Raw genomic sequence first — 12,664 nt, forward strand, 5'->3', positions numbered from 1 at the left:
AAACAAAAATGTGTTTAAATGAAAAGATTTTATAAATTGTCTTGAAACGAAATAACGATTTTGAAAATAGAGTAATTGGAGACCACCGGTATGTTGTAAATTTATGATTGGAAATTGATGGCTTATGTTATATTGTTATTGTGTTGGCATGACTGGCTGGGCTGTATTTTATGAATTGTTTTATTTTACCCTTGCAGGCTGGGTAGTAAAATATTAGCCCTGTCATGTTGTCAAAAATTTTATTGTATGGTGGGTTTAGCTTGCTGCAGTAGGCGAATTTTGTGGACCAGCCTATTAAAGAGGCACGGAATCCGAATATATGTATATGTACCTCGGTCGGAAAGGCACGTAGGGTATCTCTTGAGGTATGGATAGAGTTCACATCACGCCGAACCACCTCGTGATGATGAACTCCGCAAATGTCAAGGAATGATTGTGTTTTTCCAATTAAAAATATGTTTATGTGTATACGAACTTTTTAACAGCCTTGGCGGACTCGGTTAGATGCCTCGGCCAAGGAATCCTCGAGAATGATTTTAACAGGAGCCAAACTTTTAAGATACTCATAAGCCATGTTGAATATTTAAATGAAATGAATATTTATATTATGAAATACATATTGAGATGAAATATTTTAATTATCTCATTTTACTCGACTTTAGATATTTTGAATGATGTTTGTTTACTCACTAGGATTATAAAATCTTACCACTCTCCTTTCCACCCATTTCAGGTTCAGATTAAGCTGTAGATAGCTGAGTTCATCGAGGACTACCCTTGGATTTTCATTCCTTCAAACTATAGGTTCACAATCCTCTTTACTTTTGGTTATTCAGGGGCCCACTTGTTATTATAAATTAAATTAAATACTTTGACTTACTATATTACAATATGTATGAATTTATTTAGCTTTTACGTTACAAAAATTATTTACGTATAACTCTATAAATATTGTTTTATAAGAAAATAGAATATTTTACTTAATATTTCTTTTATTTTCTTATTATATCTAAATAATCGCAATTTCGTTTTAAATGAAGATTTTAGACTTTAAAACTCATTTTTGATTATGAATTATATGTTTTGTACTCGCTTACTACATTTTTAGCGGATTTCGAGATTTTTGAGGAAAAATGACCAAAATGCCCATGTGAGGAAAAAATTAATTTTCTATTGTTTTGAATTGAAAATAGTTTATAATCTCTCGAAACATTATTTTAGCAACTAATACTTATGGGGGAAGCAAGAAAAACTGATGTTAAGCCTTACGAGGTTTCGATTGACATTTCGGGTAATGAATGTCTATCGGGACATCGCGGCGGTTGTCACGGGCTCAATGGGAGTTCCGGGTCGTGACAGTATCAATACAAATGGAGCACGTATCGATACATTCTAAACAGATTACCATAAGAGGCTTTCTATGTGAAATGTATTGATACATCTTAACAATGTATCGATAGATGCTTGTAAGTATCGATACATTCAATAATGTACTGATAGATATGGTACAGAGAAGGATGTTTGAGTGAACTTAATGAAGATTTCTAAAGGTTTATATAAGTTTGTTTTCAAACAAAAGGTATTTAAATGAGTTTAAATGGCATGTACAATGAATTTTATGATTTGAAAGTTAGGAACAGCATGAGTTATAAATGCATGGTTACGAAATACTTTTATTGCTTAGCTTGTCCCCTTCCCGTATCCACTCACGGAGTCTTTATGACTCACATATTATTTTTCCCATTTATTTTGTTACAGATCAGTGATAGCTTTTGATAGCAGCTAGTGTCGCAGATATTAGTGTCCGGTCTTCATTCATTGGTAGCTGCTTAGCAGCCACTTGATGCTTAGAGGGTCGGTCACGTTTCATTGACGAGTCTATCTTTACTTTATGTTATGTTACAAACTATGAACATGTTTATGCTGATATTGCTAATGTTTAGGCATCTTATATTAATAATGTTATGTATGAGATCATGATGATGGCTCGAGAGCCTATATGGACACTCGAGGGTGCTGATGATGTTAATGTTTATATTATTGTGCACTATGACAGTGGCATTTGATAATACACATATAGATGTATTACGTTGAACTTACACAATTAAGTTGAGAAGTTCCTTTATTGTGTAATAAGTTGTAAGAATATATGTATTACGATTATGTATGTTAATGGATGTGATATAATGTTTCCGTATGTGATGATAAATGATTGATAATTTTATGAGAAAAGGCTTGGTTGGGCCTAACGGGTTATGCTCATTTGGGTCCTTGCGTCGGTCATAATCCTTCCAGGAAATGGGATGTGACATTCTCAATTGACATTCTTAATGTATGTGACTCATTAGAGTCTTAATTTGTTGGTAATAAATATTAATTATAATTTTAGTCAAAGCAGGATTAAATGAATCAAGCTCTTTTACATTCATTGTCAATTTTCAATTGATTAATTTATATTTATAAGTTAAAATTGACATCTAATAATATATGATGACTATCCAAATATTAAAAAAGAGTCACAGTGGTTTTACTCAGCTTTCAATGTGTAGCTTACAATGTAATTAATATCCTTTCATCATCTAATATCTTGACAAGACTTAGAATATAATGCAATGTCTACTCTAAATTTGCTTTTTCTAACTTAATCCTAGCAGTGGAGTTCATTTTTATTATTTTATCACTTATTTATTTATCTTTTTAAAGTTATTTTTATTAACAAACATGAAAATAATGTGAGATTGACTATATCTTTCTATAAACTAAACTAAATAATATGTATTTTATTATATTCTTATCTTATGTTGTTTCTAGATAATAATTATTTTATTCGGTGACTGCGGCAGGCAAGGACTTGACTTGTTAATGCATTTCAGTTTTGTACCCGCGCCGGGTTATCAACTTTTATATCTGACCCGACCCCGTTTATGAACAAAAGAACACCACTCTCCGTCGCAGCGATCGCTACTCTGTACCATAACGATCCAAAATAACATTGAGTTTGAGTTTGGAGCAAAGGCCTTGGCACTTCAACTTTTGCACTAGTTTTAAAGAAAAAGATAAAAGAAATGGCCCTAGACATCTCCATTTTCGAAACCATACACCCCTCCCGCTTCCTCTCCTTCACCATCCCCAACCCTGATCCTTCTCTTTCTTCTCCACTCATCCGAATAGCCATCCTCGACTCTCCTCTCCACCCGTCCACCCCCTCCTCTTCCTCCCTTTCTGCTCCAAATGTCGCCGCCATGTTCGTCCCCAAACACCGCGAGTCCGACTGGCTCTTCTCCACCGAGTCCGGCCACCTGCAACTCCTCCTCTCCTCCCCCAACATCCAACGCCTCATATTAATCGGACAGCAAGCCATCGTGGACGACCCTAATTCACCTTCCATCTACCGTCGTCCCATCGATTCCGATTGTTTAAACAACCTCGAAATGGCGCTTAAGCCACTGGTAATTGCTTTGTCTCCTAAAGATTACTTTAAATATGGAAATTTGGAAGTACCAATCTTGAGTTATGAAGATAATGTTATTTCTAGCGTAGTTTTAGAGAAATGTGTTGGGAACTTTGTCGGTGAAATGATTGTTGAAGATGTTGAGATAGAAAGTACTAATCAAAAAAGGGAATTTCGGAGGAGATTGAGGTTTAAAAGGATGCCTAATTTGGTTCAGACGGAGATTCGAATTGTGCCCAGGACGGTTTATTGTTTGGATTCAGTAGAAATAGGAGGGAATGATAATGTAGAGTTTAGCCCTGATTTGGGGGTTTTGGTGCATGTTTATTTGGTGCCAATGGTGGCTAGTCTTGCTTTGGTTGGCTCATGGATGGATGAGCGTTTTCAGCTTGGATTTAGGCCGAAAGCTTTGTGTCTTGGGGTTGGAGGTGGTGCTCTGGTTGGGTTTTTGAAAACACAATTGGATTTTCAGGTTGTTGGTGTTGAGGCTGATGAGGAGGTGTTGAGGGTTGCACAAAAGTATTTTGGATTGGAGGATGGGGATTTTATTCAGATTTGTGTCAGAGATGGTATGGAACTTATGGAGAAACTTGCTCGTGGAGATAGTTATTGCGAAGGAGCTGCTCATATTGATCCTCAATTTGATGTTATTATGGTTGATTTGGATTCTAGTGATCTGAGCAATGGTGTTAGTGCTCCCCCCTTGGAATTTGTTAGGAAGGACGTTCTTTTGGCTGCTAGATCACTTCTTTGTGAATCTGGAATTTTTGTTATTAATGTGATCCCTCCAAGTAGGTTGTTTTATGAGAGGTTGGTACATGATTTTCAGGAGGTTTTTCCTGAGTTATATGAAATAGATGTTGGAAATGGAGAGAACTTTGTTCTAATAGCTAAGACTTTGCCTACTGCATCTTCGATTAGTGATTGTGAAAATAATTTTCTTAAAAAACTGAGACTCGCAATTTCAGGAGCATATATGGAATCCATGAAGAGAATTTGAGGTGCAATGTCTACTGGAAACAATGAATCTGCTGGTTCTGATTGAGCAATATGAATTTTTTAAGATTGTATTCAAGGATAAGGTTTGCTTCATGAGGTAGTTTTTCTTGCATTCTTTTTTGACAGGAATCAGCTTCAAGGAAATTGAGTGATCATAATTGGACATGTGTTGACATTTTTACTTTTACTTTTTAAAATTCTTGGAGGTTGATGAAGAAGAACCCCTTCGCCCTTGGATTGACTGATTGAAACTTCTCCTCAAGATATGTGGGAGTTTCCTGTGCTTGTTTGGGTTTGAAACAAGAAGGTATGATCATTTTATACAGCCATAGCTATGATTTCTGGAGCTTTTTAATTTTGAGGTTTCCATTGATATTTGACATGTTTCAAATTCTTAGGAAGTTGCTCAAAGTCCAGTTAGTTTTTGTTTCAGTTCTGCAAGAATGAAAACTTATCTAAATTACAGACTAATTTGTGTAAAATATTTGTATACTTTGATGACGTTATAGATTAAGAAAACCCATTAAAAAAATTAGATAGTTATATTTTTTATTTCTATTTCATGAATTATTTATTTTTAAAGCATGTAACAGGGATATAATAAAAAACCAAATGTATACAAAATTATTACTTTATACTAGTAATATTAATAATGTATTACATATGAAAATGCAATACTATATTCTTTTCTTAAGATTTATCCTGTTTCTAAGTGTTTATCTTGCTTTATTAATTATAGTAAAATAAGGATGCTTTACCTTAAAGATTTTTTTTCCCTTTTTATTTTCATAGGTTGCTTTAGTGAAGTAAGAATTCTTTACCTTCCAACCATCAAGCACCTCTTCTACTGATTATAAGCACTATTTCTCCAGATCTTCCCAATTTTCAAAATCTTTCTGTGTCTGAATCTGTTGAAAATACAAACTTTTTTTTTTTACAAAGTGAAAGTACAGACAAAATTCTTCATATGAAATGTGAGTAATAAATCAGAAAAAACTAAACCCAAATACTCAGAATAGCATATTGTGCTGTTACTCTCACCTCCTTCTCCCACCTCCATGTCAACCACACATACAATGATTGACAAGAACCAATCCTTGTGGCTGTAAATCACGCATGCAAAGTTTTACAAAAATATGCAAGTTTCAACCTGAATAAGAATAAGAGGGAAATGAACGAGGAGAAAGTGGACAGCTGGCCATTGAACATGCCATTGAGAAAAGATGAGAAAACTAGCATGGACTGAACGGAGATTGGTAGAAGGCTAAACATGATGGGAGCACCTCCCTCATGTGATTGCACATTTCTTTTTTCTTAAAGCATGCTGGCGGTTGAAAGGTTTAAACTTTTAAGTGTAGATAGTTCATACTTTGATGAATTTTATAGGTTTGAGTGTGAAATTTTAGCTTATATCAATTATAATGCATATGCACATTTTACTATATATCATCTTTGTCCCTTGGAATAAGTGAAGAAAAAAGAATTGTTTTTAAAAAGAAATAGTAAAAATGGTGTCATTTAAAAAAAAATGGTAAAATTGTTGTAGAGGGAGGTGTAAGTGAACCAGTATGTTTGTTGAACAGCTTGTGAACATGTTAGGGTTAGGCTGGTTTATGTTTGTTTAATACGGTAAACGAATGATTTGGACTAGATTTTAGTGTTTGTTTAATAAACAAGCCGAGCATTGACTAAAATGAGCTCAGGTTCTTTAGCTGTTCAGGTATATGTTCATTAATTGTTTACAAATATGTTAATTTAATGTTTATGATACCGCTTTTTTTTTTTATGCTGGAATATTCTTGCAGGGTTCAGCCACCTTGTTAATGTTTTATTAATAAGGAAAATAAAAATGTACATATGGGACGAGGATATAAACCGTACCTCTGAATTTACATGAGCACAAAATAAAATAAAATAAATTAAAGGCCTAAAGAAGATTTTACTTTACGTGCATATTTTTGGATGCTATCGTAAAGAGAAAACTCCCTTTCTTACAAGATTCTAAGAATAGTGAAAAATGACAGTAAATGTAAATTAGGAGTATTACTTCTTTACATTTTTTTAAAGCAAAAATATGGTAAATTTAATTTGTCTAATTTAAGAATTCTTTGAAGCTCACTTTTTGCTTGGGAAACTACTTGTAGACTTTGGTGCGTGTACCCATGGTTGGACAAAAAATCAATTGCTTGGTTGCCTTCTTTATGAATGTGCGAAATTCTAAAAGACATGCCTTTCAAACATTTTCGGATCGATTCTAGCAAATAACGTATCTAATTTTGACCTATATGGTCATCCTTGATCATCTAAACAAACATTTTAGCATATTCATTTCTATCTACACTCTTGTCACATGATGTTCAATGCATAGGAGCAAGCTTTTATGTAGTGCCAGTAATTTTGTTGGTACGGAGTTATTTGGATCAAAATTTTTAGAAAAGCCAAGAATGAGAGTACTTGTATGGTCTTTAAAAACTCCTCCACCAGCAGCTTTTTAAAAATTATCTTATGAACTACCATCAACGTTTAGCTTTAGTTCACCTGTCAATGGTTTAATCCAACGTATAATTTTTGGAGGCAGTTGTCTCTATTGATTAAAATGAAAACCCCAATGTTTTGTTATGTCTAAGCCTCCCTTCCAGTGCCATTTTTGTAAAAGATTACCCTGACATAGTTGTCTCAATAATTTCATAATTCGCCATATAGTTCTATCAAGATACATGCCAAGTCCCTTATGCTTTTCATCATTTCATTTAATCCATAGGAACCAACAAATAAATAAGGGTAGTAACATTTAGATTTGACTTAGTTTAGTGAAAGCTCTTGAATAATACCATGAATGGATAACATGTATAACATTTGGAGGATTAATAACATAGATTTGAAAGAATCTTGCCAAATAATTCCACACCTGTGTTGCTACCAAAAAGCATAGATTATGATAAAGCTGGTTTAAGTTAAATGAACTGAACTTGAACCAATCTCGAATTTATCCAAATTTTAGTTGAGCCAAGCTAGAACATTATATCAAAATATCTTACCGAGCTCAAGTTGATCCTAAGATCCTGAGCAGCCCTACATGTAAAAGAATGAAGTTTGAATATAACTTAGCTACATCCTTACATGTAAATAAACCAAGCTTGAACATAGCTTCTAGTTTATGATATGGGATAAGATAGTGTAAATGGTCTTGGTGTCAACATTGTGATTTACCATTCTCCCACCATTGAAGATGATTCAGGTATTCTTAGATGCTTTTGAGGGTGAAGTTGCTAAGCCTGATTGTGTATTGGTGGAATTAGTGGCCATATCCCTTGGGAATGCTTCTGTTGGTGAATGAAATGCTGCAAATCTCTAAATTCTTGTGCTTGTGAAGAATTTTGTGAAATTGTCCTTACTGGACATAACTTTTGTACTAGTATGCCCATTTAGAATTCTGTTTCTCATCAAGAAGTTGCTTAAAACATTGCCTTGTTTTTCTTGAGAACATGGATTGGGTGATGGTATTAGCGAGACTCAACAGTTTCTTCTGATGGTCATGTAATTTTGGTTATTCATGGATGTTGATTGCCACTTGGGATTGAGGACTAAATAAATTCTTGTTCAAGCTAGCTCCCTGGAAAATTGGAATAATGAGCATTCTCACATTTCAGGCCTTCAATTGCCTCCGCCATACTTGGAAAAAAGAATTAGGTTTGTTCTTTGTGATTTTTGGTTATCGTTGTTAATAGGCGAGGAGGCATATTTTGAGCTATTGGCATAATATGTGAAGGATCCTTCAACTTTATATGCACCGTCTAGTTACCTTTGCTTTTATACTTTGATTCAGAGGAATGTTAGATCTGCTACTAATCAATTTTGTTTTCATCTAAACAAATTGGTGATTGAGTACTGTGGCTTATTTCCTTTCTAATGTTTTTTACTTAGAATATGACTAAGCATTCTATTGATGCATAGATTTTTAAGGTTGTTGGTATATGCCATCGAGCAAATTGGATTGGTCAAGGAATGTATATTGTCATTTAATGCATACTTAATCACATAACTATATGTGATAGAGGTTTTCATTCATGTTAGTGCAATAATAAGGAGTTATAAAGTACTAATTGGATGAAGTCCATGAAACATAAAAACTTTGCAAGAGAATTGTAAAGTTTTTATAATTATGAGATCACTATGCATTAAAGCCATGTTCCTAAAATTGTTCATAGTCATTATATTGTCAAGACAAGGCATTGACAATACTCAAAGACTGGTACAGTTAAGCCTCCTTACTTGAAAAGTAAGTAATCGATCTCATAAATTGAAGTATATGGGATACTTGAGGATAACATGTAGGCGCTTATTAAAATTGAAGTATATGGGATACTTGAGGATAACATGTAGGTGCTTATTAAAGAACAAGTTCATTGAACATGACCCGTTATGAGAACTCCATTTGGTATTTCACTCAAGTGTCTATGGAATATGTTCTCATGTGATAGTCGTGCAACTAGTCCTTAGACTTGAGACACTAGGTCATCTTGTATGAAGAATGACATACTTTGATTTCACCCCTAAGGGTCTAGAGGTGTCACGACCTAAATTTCGGGCCATGATCGGCACATGGGCCCAATGGACATAGCCCACTAAGCTCAAGCAAGCTTATCTATATGACTTGTTCATTATTTCCATCAAAAGTTGCTAAGATCACATTTCATAATTTCAATTCGAAATAATGCTAAACATTTCCAACTCATTGTGGCATTGCCAAACAAAATATACATATGTTGTCTAAAACATATATCTTAATAATTTACAACGGGTTTGTCTATACACCACAAAGGGATACTCGACTTCCAGCGAAAAGACTCGGGCGAAAGTTCAGCTATTGAATGCCGAGATACCTACGAAGCATACAAATCTACGAGGACACCTCGACCTAGTTACCAGCTGCCTTCTGATATGAAAACATGAAGTTGAAAATGGTGAGTATAAACCCAGTGAGTGAACAAAGGAAGGGAACAAGCAAACGATAAGGAAAGTTTAAAGAAATCATGAGGCATTTATCTTCAAAACAATGCAATTGAGTTTAGTTTTTATTAAAACCCCTCATTAAACCCTTAATGAGTTAATCACTTGACAATAAAGGGTCCATGCACAACAAAGAATTTAAAGAATTAAAACTTTAACAGCATTCAAGCAAGTCAAGTCAAGTAAAACGACGGGTCCTCGCTGCAGCGGAAAGGCATTCTCGTTGCAGATTTGGCTCAAATTATCAACTAGTCGATGGTTTCTCAACTAGCCGAGGGTTTCTCACCAAACCTCCTCATTTCAAACTTAATCAATTAATTCCTTGATGTTGGAAGTCCATGATCAATTATGGTGCCAAAGAAGTGGAAAATAGGGCAGCAACCGAACAAGATAACAAGCAAGACAGAAAGTTTCTCGCTGCGGTGAGAACCAGATTCGTAGGAATCCTCCAAACCCGAGAGTTTCTCACCCCAGCGAGAAATAGGATACCAAGAACAAGTTTTCATTGTATCATGAAAAAGGCCATTTTGCTGGAAAAGACAAAATCAATTTGAAAATACTTGAGAATTTTCAAGGTTCAACATGTAAGATTTCACATGCATTACAACCATATACCATATTCATGAATTTTTTATTGCATAAACATATATATATATATATATATATATATATATATATATATACATTACATATATAAACACCAATACCACCATCGTCTCACTCAGTTCATGTGCAACCCCTACATCGCGCACATAGCTAGAGTTATCATGTGCATCCCCCCATCTCGTGCACAACTAATACCATCGTGTGCATCCCCCACATCGCGCACAGGCACTATCATCATCCACACTCCCGCACCCATCATCACCGGCATGTGCTCCCCCACATCGTACACAGGCTCGGTTATAATTACAAACAATGTTACTATCAATACATATCATATATATTTAGATATACCTTTATATCAACATAACACAGGGCACATGACTTCATCACAATCGTATTCCACAACACAAAATGTTTCATTAAAAGCTTGTTCCCATGCATATTTTAGAGAAAAAAGGTTAAAATATTTCAATGGATTTAATCAAACACATATGCCTAAAACTCAAAACCCAAAACATTTTAATACAAATTCACTCACCAGTCTTTGTTGATGTTTTGGTGGGCTCTAGCTTCGACTAATGTTCCGAATAGAGGTGTGGGGTTTTTGTTAGAACCTATCACATGCAACAACATTGCCATCAACCCAACTTAGCATTAATACCATTCCAAAAGCTATTTCTTAAATCAAGTTCTACTAGTCATCCTTAACTAGCTTCCAACTACTATTAAATGGCTATTATTTGCACTATTCTAGTCACACTAAAATTAAATAAACAACCTCAACAATAAAACACTCACAAATTTAATCACTAGACATTCTCAACACTTAAAAATTAACTCTACTTCATTACTCACCTTGATGGTCTTTATAGTTGAATTCTCTTTCAAAATTCTTTAAGCTAATAAGGGAAATCACTCTCTCTTTCTTTCTACACGTCCAGCTAGTGAGTGAATGTATTAAAGAAAGACTTTTGAACGCTGTTGAGGTATAAAAGTGGAAGAGCATGAAAAACCCTACGAAGGAGTGAGCAAAAGCATGAGACTTGGACTTTCTATGAGAGATTTATGGAGGATTCAAGGTTTCCTCCCATGGAGAATGAAGAAAACGTGAAATGAAGAGAAGGGCTGGGATGAAGAAGGAGAAGCTGTTGGAAGTTGCTGGAGTTTAGATATTTACGCTTCATGTTAATCCAAATTTTCACTGAATTTACCAAAATGCCTTTACATGGTGGCTTTGTCTTCCTCCCATCCTTTGTGCAACTTTTTTACTCTTTTAACACTGAAACAAGTCCATAATAATCTAAAAATACTCAGGGTTCATGAAAACGTAAAAATTTAGACTTGAGATGCAAAATGATCATTTTGCCTCTACTTTGAAAATTATCAGATCTTCTTCATTTATTTTATCATCATTCATGTATTCCTTAAGCCTACTTAGACCTTAATAACATTAGAAAACTACTTCTATGAGCTCACCATGAGAAATGAAAAAATTACCCTTGGTTCGTGTTATTGCGTCTACTTTTAGTTACAGATCTATGGAGGTCGAGGTTTCACAATACGAGAGTACTAGGTATCACAGGAGGCGACCAGATGCCTAAATAGGATATTTTTGGATATGCCATGAAGCATGTGAAGGTGAATGAATGGTTAAGAGATGATTCATCACCTCAAGTGATAGGAGGGGATGTATCTTACTTGTTCTCAATTCTCGATTAACTTGTATAAAGTTTTTGACCAAAACATGATGAATTTGAGGAATATTAGTTTCTTAAATTCATAAGGTTAGTCTTGAATTATGAGAACTAATATGGAATGTCATAAGTACACACTGAGCCATGTTTTATGACATATTTGGGGATATTTGATGAAAAAATCATACTACGCTGGGAGGCTTATCATTGAAGGGCTTTGTCAAATTCTTTAATTGATTCTTGAACATTTGGGTGGTCATGATGTATTGCTAAATACCACTCATGATCTATAAATATTAATCAATTATCAAATTGTTATTTGATTAGCTGCGAGAATTTTCAGAAAAAAAATTATTATTTGATTAGGATTTATATTTATTGCCAATAAGTTAGAAGCCTAATGGGTCACATACATTAAGTGACATGATTGGGATTAAATAAAGATAGTCAATTAAGTTGGACTTAATTGAAGCATACCAAAATAAAGTCAAAAATTAATAAGTTCTCAAGGACTTAATTGAATTAAAATACAATTGTTGTATCTAGGGTTACAACTTACTTTGGCTATATAAATATGTTATGTTAGCCTACTAAAACTCTAAGCCTTTAGCTACTTTTTAGCCGTTTCATAAAGATAAGAAAAGGAAAAAAGTTTTCTTTGTTTGACGGAAATAAGATTGGCAAGAATTTTTGGTCTTTTTGTTTTAGAAACAAAACTTACTAGTACAAGTAAAATCCTACCTTTGACAAGGTCTTATTCAGTCACTGTGTAGATTATTGTTTGAGGCCAAACACTTGGTCACTGAAGATTTGACAAATGCTAAAGGTGAAAAAGCAAAGATTTCGACTATAAGATTTTATACTGTTTTATTCTCTTTCAGGTTACTTGCTTCATCACAAGTGT

The 12,664-nt window shown here is 34.2% G+C and overlaps 1 protein-coding gene and 1 long non-coding RNA gene across 3 annotated transcripts in view; both read left to right on the forward strand.

Moving 5' to 3' along the window:
• The window catches only part of LOC108663729, a 3,147-nt gene extending 979 nt beyond the window's left edge, over positions 1 to 2,168 (forward strand). Inside the window, exons 2-3 of the long non-coding RNA XR_001929740.1 lie at positions 734 to 804; positions 1,759 to 2,168. This is a non-coding gene — a long non-coding RNA (uncharacterized LOC108663729). The remainder of the gene's footprint in view (positions 1 to 733; positions 805 to 1,758) is intronic.
• Positions 2,927 to 4,526, forward strand: LOC18586673 (methyltransferase-like protein 13). 2 transcript variants are annotated; one of them, XM_007010176.2, is made up of 2 exons: positions 2,927 to 4,261; positions 4,420 to 4,526. In XM_007010176.2, the coding sequence occupies exons 1-2, from the start codon at positions 3,066 to 3,068 to the stop codon at positions 4,475 to 4,477; spliced, it is 1,254 nt and encodes a 417-aa protein (XP_007010238.2). In that variant the 5' UTR covers positions 2,927 to 3,065; the 3' UTR covers positions 4,478 to 4,526. The 2 variants fall into 2 exon arrangements, with proteins under 2 accessions (XP_007010238.2, XP_017984116.1); XM_018128627.1 differs by having other exon boundaries at positions 2,927 to 4,526.

This window comes from Theobroma cacao, chromosome 10, assembly GCF_000208745.1.
Source record: "Theobroma cacao cultivar B97-61/B2 chromosome 10, Criollo_cocoa_genome_V2, whole genome shotgun sequence".
In the NCBI taxonomy this organism is placed as follows: Eukaryota; Viridiplantae; Streptophyta; class Magnoliopsida; order Malvales; family Malvaceae; genus Theobroma; species Theobroma cacao.